This window comes from Atractosteus spatula, chromosome 1 (genome assembly GCF_055471065.1).
Source record: "Atractosteus spatula isolate fAtrSpa1 chromosome 1, fAtrSpa1.hap1, whole genome shotgun sequence".
Lineage (NCBI taxonomy): Eukaryota > Metazoa > Chordata > Actinopteri > Semionotiformes > Lepisosteidae > Atractosteus > Atractosteus spatula.
Genome location: NC_142706.1, coordinates 61,530,532 through 61,546,010, shown reverse-complemented (window position 1 = coordinate 61,546,010; position 15,479 = coordinate 61,530,532). Strand labels below are relative to the sequence as shown.

General features: G+C 43.2%; 1 protein-coding gene across 1 annotated transcript in view; it reads right to left on the bottom strand.

The window, feature by feature from the left end:
* Positions 1–1,526: 1,526 nt before the first annotated feature.
* The window catches only part of LOC148841458 (zinc finger E-box-binding homeobox 2), a 54,439-nt gene continuing 40,486 nt past the window's right edge, over positions 1,527–15,479 (bottom strand). The window contains exons 2-8 of the mRNA XM_088924581.1: positions 13,156–13,377; positions 10,163–10,363; positions 8,007–8,221; positions 7,797–7,905; positions 5,900–7,365; positions 2,704–2,887; positions 1,527–2,282 (exon numbers count right to left, since the gene is read on the bottom strand). Of these exons, the coding sequence (XP_088780707.1) occupies positions 1,603–2,282; positions 2,704–2,887; positions 5,900–7,365; positions 7,797–7,905; positions 8,007–8,221; positions 10,163–10,363; positions 13,156–13,377 (3,077 nt within the window). The 3' untranslated portion in view covers positions 1,527–1,602. The remainder of the gene's footprint in view (positions 2,283–2,703; positions 2,888–5,899; positions 7,366–7,796; positions 7,906–8,006; positions 8,222–10,162; positions 10,364–13,155; positions 13,378–15,479) is intronic.

Sequence of the window (15,479 nt, the reverse complement as noted above, 5' to 3'; positions counted from 1 at the left end):
CTTTTGAACAGACGCCTGCTGTTGTACGTGATGCCTCAAAAATAGCTGGAAGGCAGGATAACATCAACATGAATAGCAAGTGGACCATGAGAGGAATGCACACTCATTAACCCCCATTAATGGTATTATCATAGGGTGAGCATAGCTGGGCTCAGACTGTGAAAACGTACTGTATGTAACACTTAATTCGTGATTCGTGGGAACTGTAGGAAGTACACCTTGAGTGTGTCTCCTTCAGTAATCTCTGGAAGTGGCCATTTTCGTTACAATTAAACTCATCTCAGACCTTCACTGGACTGCTCTGTGACTCCTTGCATCTCTTTACTACCTGGTGAAATCTAGGCAAATGTACCAAAAAATTCAATGTCCCGCTTTCTGAGAGTACAGGTGTCAGTTTGGTACGCCAACCACATCTTTACAATGTACCACGTTTTGACCTTATGCCACCAGGGTCTGGTCTAAAGTGCTCACCTTGTTCTCAGAAGCGGCGCCTTTATTGGTTGAGGTAATTGGGCCCTCAAATGGTTTTTATACGAGCACTTTGTGTTTTATATGCAAGCCACTTTGAAACAAAAGCATCCTTAAGCAAGCTCTAAAGAACACACAGATGGAGGTAGGTAATATTCCCTTTTGTAAAGAACACTCAATGTTTAATCTTTCTAAAAGTATTTTTTCTTTGTGCACAGCATGCTCCGTTACCCTTTCATTTAAAAAAATTGTAGAATGAAAAAATAGCAAATCAAGAATTTGAACAAAATCCTTCCTTCTATGATCTGCCTGGTCTGTAGCAATCTCGCTTATAGAAAATAGAGTAGATTTCTATGTTTAGAAAATTTCTAAATTTAAAAAATTAAAATAAAATCCCTGGTGTGCGTCACAGTTTTGCATGATCAGGGTGTTTTTTTTTCAAGAAAAAATCTGTTTGAGGAGTTTGTGTTTATCGCCGTGTGGCTGCATAAATTTACAATAGCAATGTGTCTAGAGGGTTTAGCACCAGCATGTTTTATAAAATACTGAAAAAGCAATACTCATGAATAAATAAAAGCCAATTACAATGTGTCCTACGTAGGACACATTCTTGTCTTCCAGGAGCCAGTCCAGTAGTGTCTCCACACTTCATCCCACATGCGAAATGTGAAACTTCTCTCTTTGTTCATTGTAACAGCCATTCTGTGGAAAGAGAGCCTCGATGGAAATTAGTCTTTTTTTCTCTCCCCATCTGGAAGCAAAGCATATTTTGGCAGTTACTGTACACACTAGAGTTTAAGCGGTGTGATTGATGCTGTTTGTTCCACATTGACTTGATCAGGGGTTGTTATCCTAGAAGCAGTTTGAATACAATGCACACAGAGAGCATCTTCCAATGTACTGAACTTAGCAATGTGTTAAATGTATTGCAAATGTTGTTGTCTTAATTGATAAAGCCATGGCTTTGATCATTTATAGGCACTGACAGGGATTTATCATGCTTTTATGCATGACGTGGTCCAAAGTCTTTGTAAACTTTGTGTGAGCCCCATAACAAAAGATACCATTTATTTTTCAAAAGCTCTCTTTGGGAGAACTGTTCAATGCAATTGCTGGCCTTCCTGAAACACTGTGCTATTCCTTTGTGTCTGCTGCCTCTTGCCCCTGTTCTTCTGTACCATCGTCGGCAGGGCACAATGTTTTTTCTGACGTATTGCTGTCACTTCCCTCGCTGTTAGTCCTGTCCACTTCATGCTCTGTCTGGTGCCCGTTGTCCGCCGGTGCCTGCTGCTCATCGCTGTCTTCACTGCCCTGTTCTCCGTCCTCGGTCAAAGAGGACTCGTCGGTAGGCATCGGCTGCTGCTGAAGCTCTGCCCTCTGGGCAGCAGAGGAAAACACGTTTTGCACCACCAAAGAAGGAGACGAAGTCTCCATTAGTAGCTCTTCGCTTTGGGAGCCAGAGCCCAGATCGAGGGCAGCATCTGCAAAGTATGAAGGTGTGACCTCTAGTCGTAGCCCCGCCCTGTTGGGGGCTGTGTCCAAGTCCAGGCCGTCCTCTGAGTAGGAGGAGGATTCGCGAAGGGGTGTGGCTCCTGGCTGCAGCTCCTCCCCCATGGTGTCAGGGTCCATGTCTCTGCGGCAGTAGGCATAGCGGTGGTTCATGTGCTGGGAGTAGGACCCAGAGTGGGAGAACCTCTTGCCGCACTTGTCACACTGGTAGGGCTTTTCACCGGAGTGCAGACGAGAGTGCTCAATGAGATGGTGTTTGTGCTTGAATGCCTTCTTGCAGATCTTACACTGGTGCGGCCTCCTGCCTAGAACAGGGAATACAGGGATTAGATTTATTTTCATCTTTGCCATAATTTGCCTCCAAAAAGCATGTTGCATGTTCAGTTCAATTTGTTGCGACGGAACAGGATATTAACGTGTAACTGTAATTGAAGTATGGATGTAACGGAAATATGGCTGAAAAGAAAACCGACCAACTTGCAACAGGTTGCTAGGCATTCAAGGGAACCTTAACTGCAGGTCTGGGGAAAACCTTTCTTCCAGGCCACTTCAGATGAAGCTTAGTACTGCAAATTACTCATTTTATAAGCACACTCTTTCAGTAATGCAATTGTTTTGCCGTCAAAGGGTGCTGTTCATGCTTCTTCTCACCCAGCTAGAAAGCCCTTACGCGCAGGCGTTGGAGTGCATGTTATCATAGAGAGGCAACTGCAGTTAGGTCCTTACCTGTGTGCTCGTACTTGTGGCGAAGGAGTGAACTGCTCTTCTGAAACGTTTTGTCGCAGATGTCGCAGGCGTAGAGCCCCTCTTCTGTTTTCTTCAGCCGCTTTCTGCCTGGGCCGTAGTCTCCCTCTGTGCCGTCATCAGTGAAAGAGAGGTAGTCCAGACACCCCCTGGTCATGGCCTCCCCCTGCCGAAAGAAAGGGGTTAATTTTCTAGATGGAGTACTCTTTCCCTTAGGATGAATAGGCTTGAGGCTGAAGCCAGAGCTACTGTATCTGTGGCAGCAGAGATGCATTTACGACTGAGAATAAGAGGCACTTCTTCACACAAGGTGGGGGCGGGTGTCTGGGATGAGCTGCCTAGCCACGTTGTCGGAGCTGGTTTTCTGGGATCATTCAAGGCACGTCTGGATGAGATCCTCAGATCCGTGAACTACCGGAAAACCAAACAAGCAAGACAGGCTGAATGGCCTCTTCTTGTTTGTAACCATTTCTTAGTATCTAGTCATATGTTGTTAAAGCATTCACCACAAAGCCTTGAGAGTTCTGTTAACAATCCAAGACTAAGTGAGAGTCTTGGAAACAATGTGGTGAGTCATGAATATAGCTTCTGGCTCTAGATTCCGAGTCTAAAAAGCTCTGAAGAGTGAAAATTGATGGGAAAGCATAAGGCTGGCTTCCCACACATCTCTGAAAATGTAATTTCCAGATGCAGGTCAATCATGAAAAACTGAACAAAAAGAAAATACTGGGAAAAGGCAGTAAAAAATGATGAAAACTCCCATTAGCAGGACAGGTGTGAGGTAGTTGACTGTGTAGTCATTACCTACAAACTGGCACAGCTGGTAAAAAGCTGACATTTCTTCTTAATGCATTTGAACTCAAGTTTGCTTCTGTTTCTGCACATGCTGAAGTGCATTTAAAAGTGAGATCAGGAGGCACATCTTTACCCAAAGGGTTGTGGGAGTCGGGAACAAGCTGCCCAGCTCTGTGGTTGAAGCCAATACTTTAATTTTCTTCAAGAATCAGTTGTATGAAAACCTTGAATTAAATAACTATTAACTTCCCAGTGAGCTAGGTTACAAATAGCTTCTTCTCATTTGTAACCTGTCTTATGTTCTTATGAAACTGCCTTGTTTTTTGCTGGCCCATTGATAGATTAAGTTTGCATCATCTTGTTCAGATTAAAACTTTAAAAACCCCAAATCCTTCTGTCTAACAATCCAATTGAAATGTAATTATGGAAATGAGGGCGATATATAAGTATTTTCTTTAGATCCTAATTGACATTACAACAGTCTTTGCATTGGGGATATCTCAGCAAGGTGTAGATTTTAACAGTGTGTGACAGGAAAGTCTTGGATCAGAGACAGTCTCAATGGAAAACTATTAGGATCCACAGGATTAAGCACACCTATACAGAATTAGGCACACCAAAATATAGAAGAAAGTGAAACAGCTGAGGTTGTGCTATTTTTTAGCTTTTGATCATTAAAATCGAGGAATTGTGTGAAAGTGGCAACAGTTTAAATTCCAGATTAATGAAGGGAGCTGGTCGTATGTAGACATATTACATGTATCTGATATTCCCGTTGTCAAAGCAGACAATGATTAAATGATGTTTTATACGGTAAAACCTCTGCATACTCTTAATACCATTTTTTGGCTTTGATGTGCTAATGCCAGAAACATCTTTGAAAATGTGCCTGTGTTTGCAGATCAAATGCCCTTTGACTTGATGAAATTGCTTCCTCTGCTGCCGTGAAAGCATGAAAAATCCGCATTTCACTGTTAATGTGTGGGCTTTTTCTGCTTTATATTTTTACTTTTTAGGTTTCGTTCACATTTTTCTTTGTAGTTAGAAAGTGACAGTACAGTTCACGCATGAATCATGTTTCCTCAGGGACTCTCTACAAGGCAGGTCTTTTCTCAAACTTACACGTCTGGAATTTCCCAGCTGAAGAATTTCAGTAAACACAGTAAATAAACACTGATCAACTTCAGTGAAGGCATCTCTGCCTCTTAGGGAATGCCCGCAGAGGTGAATAATGCTGTTACAACACTGTTACTTCCGGTGTGTGGATCTAAAAAGCACTATAAAGTTGCCAAAAACTCTGGTGATTCATTGCTATTTTAAGTATTGGGTGGGCTACTTAAGCTAAGGTTACTCTAAGAAACATAGCTTTACAGTCATTGCAGTTGTTTACACTTCAAAGAAACTTGCGGGGGCTCCTAATTCTAATGAGGGTGGGTCACAATTAATTAGTTTCCATGCTAAATCACACCACGATATTGAAAACTTCTAGGGTGATGGAAAAGGTGAATTCATAACAATCACTGTGCACGGGGATGAGTGTGCCTCTTCTGTGCACAAAGCTGTGTGCTGCAGTCAATGAAAAATGTGGTTATAAGAAGTAATAGTGCATCCTAATCAGCCCATCGGTGTTGGAGTCTTTAGAAAGCAGGAGCTTTCAAACACCAATGCATCAATCTTGATTTAGCAGGCTTTGTGTGTTAGCTTTAGTGTGTTAGCAGGCCTCTGAGCAATGCTGACCATACCAGAACAGCTCAAATATATCAAATAGGGTTGAGATCTGATTCCCCCTTCTCTGTCTATCTCTTTATAAAAAGTGTCATTAGATTTCAGTTTTGCAGTGATTCCTTATTCTGACTGTTGTTCATCATCCCTCCCCTGGTTATGGGAAACTTGGTTATTCTTGGTTATTAATCAAATTAGCAAATGGGAGCCCATCCTGAAAGAAAAGGGTACAAGTTTGGACCATATCCTGGGTGGGACACCAGTCCAATGCAGGACACATTGATAGTTTAGATCACTGTTATTCACTCCTCGTCCTGGAGGGTCGCTGTGCCTTCTGGTTTTCATTCCAATCTGGGTTCATAAGAACTTTATATGAATCAGTGGTATTGGCACTGTTTCCAGGCCTTTACTCATTGATGATAAGTTACAGTAGACTGTGGCCTTCCAGGACCAGGAGTAAATATCACCGATATAAAAGGATGGAAATCGGACAGACCGAATACCGTCCAGTTTGTAACCTTTTTTATATTGTTTAATTGTGTTAAAATTGCTGCATTTTCTTAACTTGAAATCACAGAACTCTATTGTAATTAAGGGTGTTCGTCTTTAAAGTTGGTTACAACCTCCAAAAAAGTAGAAATAACCCATTTGAGTTGCTTACGATCATTGCTTGTCTCTCCTGTTGGATTCTCTTTAGGAAGGACTCTGGGTCTGATTCAAACATGTAGGTCATGGGAGAGAGGAAGCCAGTCTTAGCTGCTGCTGGATTCAGTGGTATTGGTGGCAGGCCATCTTGTCCTGCATTTCTCAGGCTGGGGGTCAGGATGGAGTTAAACAGGGGGAAAGGACTGTAAACTGAGTGGCCAAACCCCGAGCTCCTGCTATACATCGCCTCATGGTGCGGGGGTGGCGTTTTCCTGGGTGGGCTTGCCATCTCCTTCTTTTCAATGGCCGGGGATCTACCGTTCCTGTTTCTCTCCTCACTCGGTTCCTCTCTGGACTTGGGCAGAGACAAGTCCAAAGGCTCTGACTGCAAGCCACCAGAGGTAGGGGTCCTGCAGGAAAAAACGGCCTTCTTAGAAGGAGGGGAACACAGAGCAGACCCCGCCCCGGGTGGCACGCGCCCTCGCTCCTGGTAGGGAGGAGTGGCTACCTCCATTGCAGAAGGGCTGCTAGGGTTAGCTGGGCTACCTCCTTCCTTGAGATGTGGTGGCCAGAATGCATGAGGGCTGAGGGTGCTTGGACATGTAAGAGTTGGGGACAGCATGGCAGCTGGGTGCTGATGATGAAGTGGCCTCAGTCTGGGTAATGCTGTCCTGTCTTCGGAATAGCCATTGGTAGCAGGGCCCAAAGCTACGCCCTCATGTCCTGGGGAGTGCCTGGAGAAGTTAAGAGGGGAATCGTCCTTGCCTCTAGGACCTTCTGGGACCTCCATGGCCTCCCTGTTCATCTTGCACAGGTACCTCTCGTGCTGGAGCAAAACAGCGGCACTGGGAAATAGCTGAGAGCACCACCTGCATGTCACCCCATTTGACACGCTCCCCTCTGACTCGGAAGACTGGCAAGATACCTTGTCCCTTTCCATCCGGGGCTTGTAACTCTCTTGGGTGTCATTCCCATCCTGGGAAGGGTTTCTACCTGGCTGCACACCACTGTCCTCTCCTCCCATGGGAAAGTTTTCTCCTAGTTCACTGTTAGCACTTCTCTGGAGCATCTTCTGGAGCAGGTGCTCGAACTTGCTGTGTGGATGCAAATAAGGCATTAGTGCAGTCCCCTTAAAAAAAGCATGGTGCGGGAATTCTGCTGTATCCAATCCCATGTCCCTGCTCCTGGCAAAAACCAGGCTATCCTGTGAAATCAAGTCCTCCATATGAGGCTTGTCCAGGGACCTCTCTTGTGGTCTGAAAACATACAGAGAGCCCAGGCCTTTCATGGTGTCTTTGGCACCTGCTGCTGGGAGAAGGTTCATTGTTGGTGATGATGGAGATGAGTTGACGTTCTGTCCGCCATATGACTGTCCGTTCATGTTGCCCCCGCTCAGACACTTCTTGCTGCTGAGGTGCGAGCTGTAGGAACCAGAGTGCGAGAATCTCTTCTTGCAGTTGGCACATTCGTAAGGTTTCTCGCCTGTAGGGGGGGGGAAAAAAGATGTAATTAAGTCTTTCTAAGGCCAAATCCTAAGCCACCCAAAAAGGGAAAGGAAGATTTCAACTTTTCATATTTGTTCATTTGCTCAATCAGTCTTGTGCTGTACAATATCTTTGCAAGGCCCGCATCTTCTTCCACACTCTCGCACAGCCCAAGCCAGGATTGAACCCAAGACTGTAGAGCTGTGGTGCAGCGCTGTTAACCTTTCACCTCTCTGACTGGTGCTAGTTCTGTGAGCAGTGTGAGAGATGGCAGACGGCACGCTTTGGAGGAATTGACCCTTCCATAACCGTTGCTCCCTCTTTTGCTTTTACAAGGGCGATAGAAGCAATAAGCATGGGGTGAGGCCACATTCAATTTTGATTGTAAGAAATGTAAATTTTAAAATAAAAGCTATAACCTGAACTTACCACTGTGAATGCGAATGTGCTCTTTCAGGTGATGCTTGTATTTGAAAGCCTTTCCACACTGTGTGCATTTAAATTTCCTGTTCTCTGTTGCTTGCTCAAACGATGGATGCTAAAACAGATGATAAGAAAAATGAAATATTGACGTGTTTGAGGCCTGTTGAAATGAGTGACATCTCATATTATGTATACAAAAATCTACCAGAACCTTACCTTGCTCTGCGCCTGGTTGTGCATTAGCATGTGCCTCTCCATCTGCGGCCTGTAGGTGGTGCTGTAGCCACACAAGGGGCACGCCAGATTGCCGCTGTCTCTCTCATGGCAAAATTTCACATGTTCGCGGAGGGACGCATCACGGCGATATGTGCGCTGGCAGAACGGGCACGCAAGAAACACCCTTGTACCATCAGGACTCCCGGGTACCGCTTCTAAAAAAGCCAGAAGGATGCCCATAAAAAAAAACTGACACCAGCATTAGATCGACATTCTGTCGCGTGCGGTTCTGCTGCAGTGATGCTATGTTGCTTCCATTGACTCTGACATATCTGCAGTCCTTAGGTACATTTGATGGTTCTGTTTGCTTACTTTATGTAGTAGCACTGCAAGCGGCCATATCTGATCCTACATGGTGCTTTCTAAATGAAAACAAAGCTTTCACTAAATTAAAAAAGCTAAATATCGCCAAGGTAGTGAGAGACTCATCACATCTGTTAATACTCGGTATACAGTACAGTGAAGTAGCACTGTGAGGGGGTGGGGACTGATACTAGAACTTGACATGCCTTTTTATAAGTCAAATTTGGTGACAGTATTTTCCTAATCCAGGTTTTGCTCTGTTAGTTTCATTTCTTATGAAATGATCTCTGTGATATTGTTTCTGAAATGCAGTGGGTATTGACCCCGTCTCAGTTTTATTTTCAAGCTACTATGAATTCTAAAGAAACATTAGTCAGTAGCTGAAGGGGTGACAGGTGTTACTTGTTGTGCAACATCAGTCAGTGTTAAATGATTGTGTGGCACAGTGTTTCATTCATCGCTGGTGTTCTGTGCTTCCTGTTTATTTTCCTAAAGAATATACTTCTTGACAATTTGTACATCTGAGCACTTTCTGTATTTGTATAAATCACGAATTGGTTGTTGTCCTACTTGCTGTTATACTGTAATTTCTTATCCACAAAGTTGAACAAAAAGCAAATCCCCATTTTATCCAACAAATGGAGGTTTTTGAATGAAAACTGGGGTTGCCATTTTAATTTATAAGAATGAAAAACATTAAAGTTAGGCTAAATGTTTTTTTAATGTATACCTTTTTGTTTTATCGAAACTAATACTTTTTCAATATTGCCAGACTTTGTGCACTAAAAAGTCCCTGATGGTTTCATCTGCACGAAACCGTGATCAACCAGCAAAACAACATGCACAGAAATTCACGAATACTAAAACACAGTAGTTTGGGGCCTCTTTTTCATTCGTGTCCTATAGAGGGTTCATGACATGGCCTGTTTAGCTCTTTCACATTTGCCTTTGACTTGAATGAGGATTGTTCTTTCTATATGTTGTTTCATCCTATTGGCATGAGAACTTTCTTCAGTGTCGCAGTATTCAACGAGCAGTGTGTGTTCTCCTTCCTGTTTACTCTTTTTGCAAACCTCTAAACACTAGCTTTCACAGATATTTTCACACCATGATTTGCCATTTATAACCATCTTTTACTCTTTTCTGTGTTTGTTTTTATTCAGCTTCTCGTGAATTGGAGCCATTAAATATCTGTGGAATGATCAAGTTCAATCTGGCCATCATCCATCCTCTGTATCGAGTGAGTTTTACATTGAAAAAAATTGCTTCATCTTTAGGGCTGCAATCCAAAACCTTCTGTCAGAATGGCAGAAAAAATATTTCAATAATGGCGTATAATATTTTTGTTAGTAACATTGGTGGGAATTGGTGAAAACTGGAAAACTTCAATAAAATCTAGTAATTAGTAAAGTTTAGTATCAACCAAAAATGCAGAACACTATTAATAACCAACATCTACCTGTTGAAAAAGTGAACAAACTGGCTCTGTACTTTGTTTTTTAAAAAAATCTTTTTATAGTCAATTACAAGTGTGGAAGCAGGCTTGTAAATGTGATAGTTTAGTGTTTTCATCTGTAAAAAGGGTATCATATCATTTATGTTGCCAGTTCAACCACGAGAACTCTCAGAACTTCTTTTCAAAATGTAATTTTCTTTGACGAAATTTGTCGCTGATGGCGCCGATAAGAGAGTGTGTTTGTTAGGCTGTTTTGTTAGCCCTTCACCTGCCTGATCAGAAACGAGGCAAGGCCAGGGTGTGTGTGTTCAGCTCTGGAGGGGAGGCTACTCCTCACCTTGTACCTCGGGTGAGCCATGTGCCCCTGGAGACCAGCTCCTTGGGGGCAGATCCTCGTCGGGGGCTGCTGGGTAAATAACCGCAGTGCCGTTCTGCGACAGACGGTCTGGGGGGCTTGCCGGATTCGGGGCCTCCCTCAGTCTCTTCAGAAAGTCATAGCGCTCCATCTCCTCATCTGTAATGGGTGGCTCACCCTGACCTGAAAGACCGCAGATACAAAAAGTCCTTTTTAGTGGTGGCTTTCTACACTGGATAGATTCCAGGAAGGCTTACAGTGAACATGTTAACCTGCAGTTCTGCTTTTGATAGTAGCATTATTAATCATTATAAAAGAAATTTTTAAGGAGTTCTTCATGACTTCAGTCACACTGGTAGCCCATGGTAAAATCCCCAGCAATCTTAATGGTAACAAGCATTTGAATCGTGGTCTTGCTCTAGGAGTGAGAATAAGTAATAGCAATGATATTAAAAATAAAACTCTAAATTCAGCTACCGGTTACCAGCTACTAAACTTTCCTTCTGTTTTTAGCAGACGCCACAGTGGAGATTCACTCTCTGGCCTCCTGTGCATCTTTCTGTGGTGTCCCTGGCCAGAGGGGGGACAGTACTGCACATGTGTCCACAATGAACTGAGCTTCTACATTCATGGTTCACACCCCTAATCGAGGCGCGATGTTCCACTATATCCCTAGCTCAGCATTGGTTTCTGAATTGGCAATGCGACTTCTTAAGAAAAAACTTCAGATTTTGTGATCTTAGTTTTTGTTCCTGGTAATCACGTTTTTCATGGTCAAATGTCTACATACCAGCTGATGAAAAGCACAGGAGGACCACCTTGATTTTGAAATCAGTTTGCAGTAAGTTAGTCTTCCTAGCGTGGCATAGCGGAGAGTGTCTCCGGGTTCAAGTTCAAAAGGGCAAAAACATGAAAGCAAAGGTAGAAGAGATCCTCGCTCAGTTTGTCCAAAGACTGCCAAGTTTACTACCGATGTGCTTTAGTACATGAGACTTGCAAAAAGAAGGGCAACAGCAGAATTGTGGAGATGTATAAATTTATTTTTTTATAAATAAAACAACAAAGTGACTCTGTTAAGGAAGTGGCCAGTAAGAAGGGGATTTCTGAGGCCACCCACGCTGTGTATTTTGTGGGGGTGAGTGATGATAAGAGTCCTCCTAAACTCAGTGCGCACAAGCCTGGAACTCTATGGGCTGAAACGCTTCACTTTCACCTCCTCCATCACTCTTTCTCTCTGCGCCTCCTTCCCTTGACGCAGCACGAAAGAGTTGAGATGAGGTGGGTACACTGGGTTTGCGGCCGCCTCTTTGTTTTTTCACCTCTGGTTTTTCTAAAGTGAGAAGGCAGTAAGGAATAGGTTTGTCTGTCCCTCCTCTAGACTGTGACCACAGCAACAAGCGGTTCTAAAAAGATCACTCGTTTAGAGCTTGATCAAACATGATAAATAAGCCCTCATTTCCTTTACGTAGTTATTGTTTTTAATACCATCATATAATGCTGAACTGCTGGCCCTGAATGTTGAAAAGGTCATTTTTTTAATGAAAGGTACTGGAGTCTGTGGTCAGGCGTGAGGTGATAAAAGGGAGGGAACAGAGACGACTTGTCCTGTGATAAACGTCACCCTACTGTACTGAAAAAAGGTTCACAAAAGGACATCCACTTGCACTTGGAGAAGATATCACATGTTAAAGTTGTACAATGCATGAATAATACTTTATCTGAGAACATTGTGTACGATTTTAGTTACCACGTCACAAAAAAGATATTATTGTTCTCGAACAGGATCAGAGAAGAACCAGACGGATTCCCAGGCTTAAACTAATGTCCATGCCGACAGGCTAATAGAATTGAATCTTTTTAGAGTTCAGACTGAGGCCTTTATTCCAATATTTGAAATCTTAAAGGTATAGAAGACCATAACCCCATGGACTTCATTGCAAATGACAAAATCCGCAAACTGAAACGAAGGAAAAGTGCAGTTAAGACTCAGAAGAGCAGGCACCTCTTTATACAGAGGGGTGAGGAAGTATGGAACAAACTGCTCAGACGCTTGTGGAGAGCATTCTCTGGAAGAAATGGCTGGAAAAGATACTAAGATCAATTCACAACAACCAAGCGCCCTCTGATTTGTAACTTTATGTGCTACAGATAATGACATTTGATAAGCGAGAAGCCTGAGTGGAGAACGGTCCTTTCAAAGCTAGTCCTGCCTGAAGGAAGGAGCAGTGCACATGTGAAGTGAAAGCATTTTGATTGTTCGTAGGCGACCCACAGGAGTCTTTGATCTAGAAATAAAGGCAGTAAAAGGTATTTAGAGACTTGGTTTTGATTTCAGTGTTGAATTTTGTTTGATGTGAAGGAATACAATTAAAGCACTAAAAGATTTTATTTTAGCTAGGCTCTAGTATAGTGTTGCGCTTGCCTGTCTTACTATTAAAACAGTACTTGAAGAGCCATCACGCTTTTCCTAGCCTGTTCTTCGCAATGAAATAAGGGAAGAAGGTAGTTGTGCTTGTAGAAAAGCCTGCATTATAGGCTGAACCGTAGCTCTCTAGGAGCAAGAGCTGATTATACTGTGAATGGGGAAGTCGGCAGCGGTTCCTTCATTTTAAACACCGAGGTGAAAGGAGAATTCTTGAACCTTTTATTAGTCTTTTGTGAAAGTCGGCCTCAGAAGGTAAATTAGTTTAGCAGAAGGAGTGTTTTTTCCAGGAACTACAACAGAGTAACTGTCGAGAGGGGAAAACGTGATGATCGTTTAGATAGCCAAAGGTTTTCTTTTTCCCTTACAAGACAGTTTAATATCAAGATTAAAATGCTGACCATGTGAGGTGTTAAAGCACATGAGCTTCAGTGCTGCGGTGCAGGAGGAAACACCTCCAGACACTTGTACTAAAGTCGCAGTCCAAATAAACAAAGAAGAAAGGTGCTTCCCCAGGATGATGCAGCGTGAGGAGCTGCAGGACTCGGCTTACCGTAAAGGGCTTGTGGGACGGCGCGCTCCTCCTCCGCGCTGCTCCCGGCCCACGGCTCTGGGCTCAGGCTCCGGCCCCGGGCACACAGCGCGGGACTAGGGGCCTCTGTCCCATCGCTGGCTGTGAGGCTGCTCTTCTCATGACTGTCCGGGCCCTCCATGCCGGAGTGGGTTTCCTCATCTTCCCCTTCCGATCCCAGGGCTGTCAGCTTCTCGAAGTCTACTGCAAAAGGGACAGGACCCAGAGAGAGGGTGGTGGCGTCACACAACCCAGCAGTGAAACTGACCGAAACCTAAACCCATCCCAGCTGCCAGCCCCGTGTGCTGATGTGCTGCAGCTGTGGACTGGGCTGCTAGTTTGAAGCTGAAACCCTACTGAAACCGTAGACTTAAGTCTAATGCAATACTGAAAAGAAACTATAAATGATCCCAGATATTGTAAAGCACCTATTATGCACCAACCCGTACACAAAATAACTGGTGCCTTTGTAACCCAAAGTTATTTTTCATGTGCTTTATGTTCTGTGATAAAGCTCTGTTGTCAGCTCCCTTCTTGGGTAGTCGCTTTTTGTAAAATGCAGGGCAGTAGAAGCAGGGAAAAAATCTGTGGCATAGTCAACCCTAAATAAATTATTTAAGATGTAGTAGAAATCATATCACAGCAGCTTTTACACATTTCTAGAATACATTTGCCAAAGTTCAAAGAAATATCAGTACAGATATTTTCCTGGAACGAAAAGTTTAGACCTCCACTATCACAAGTCTAATAATACTGAAAGCGCTGTTCACAGAATATTCCGACGCTGAGCTGGAGCTGTCGTGAACTGTAGCGCATGGCGGATTATTAGAAATAATAGGCACAGCAAGACTTGCAGCATGGAAAAAATACAGATGGCTCTGACAAGTGCATGTTTTGGTCGGCAGAGTTAGTGGTGGTATTCAGTGATGGCAGAGGTGATTAACAGCAATAATAATCTAAGGTTCCAAACCTAATGCATAACCTTGTCATCCTGCTTGAGAAAGACTCGAGACTTGCACCTACTAAGCTTCTAAAGCCATTCTTCACTCCATCTGATCTGCCTTGAAATTGGGGCTGCTGGAAAGGAATGACTGCCACATCACCCAGGTGGGGACTGCACTTCCATTACAACTGAAGTGGATCCCCTCCCATATATAAAACACTTTGACATCCCCTCACATTTAAATTCAAGGAATAGTAATGAATTTAAAGAGCGGTGTGCAAAAGTACCACAGTGATTTTCAATTAGGGGCAGCAGCGCTTCCTGCAGCATCTGCCGCGAGCCTATACAGAGGCTCTCTTTGAGGGATCGCTCTGCCTTGGCACAGTATTTCAGTGGTGTGCAGACCTCTGTGTGGTAGGTGGAGACCCCTACATTGGACACATCCTCCAGCCAGAATGAGAAGAACGCGCCGGTCTGCATTATGCATCCATACGCCACACGAAAACTGCAACGTCGCTGGTTTTTATTTCTGCACACCCACTCCTATCTCTCTCTCTCTCTCTGCTTCCCTCCTCCTCCCTCTCTTATCTTTTTTTTTCAGCCCATTTGGCAACCCACAGGCTGCACCTTGGTGGTTATCATTTGCAAAGTCATATTTCTCAAACGTTAGTTCAAAGGGTTTTACCTTCGAGGGGAAAAATGCTCCCTATTTTTAGATAAGATAAATCTGATTATTTACATTTTTTCTCATTTTAAGAAAACATCTTTCTTTCAGGATAATATATGGCTTAATTTCCTTTTTTTGGGCGGATAGCGAAGGCTGTAGTCTAAAAATGTTTGGTAAATCGGCAAGTGAATGGTTTTGTTTGTACTTTGTACTTGGATGAAATTCCACGTAATTTAATATTTTTATATTTTTCAGTTGTTATGTATTTTAGAACTTCTTGCTGGGAAGATCTTTTACCCTAAACTTTCCATTTACTAAACCAGGCACTCCACTTTGTTGGGTTTCAAAGGGAAACGTTTTTTTTCTTGTTCTAATTTTACAGCTAAGAGTACTTGCCTCACTCCACCAGTTCGTTTCAACTTGAGGAAAAAAAGATGAGGCATGTAATTTGAAGTATGGAAATGGGCAGCTGATTTTCCCAGGAGTCCTGTACAAACTCTAAATAAAGTCTCTGAGAGAACTCTGGGACTTTGTTGGGTTTTGTAGCCATTAGTGAGAGGAGCATGGATAGAAACAAAAGGAAATAGTTTTTAAATTATACATCTCTTTACTGTGGCTTTCAGATAAATATTTATCATGCAACAAATTAAATGATAAATTTTATACACTGCTTATTTTACGTTAACCCGTTCTCTT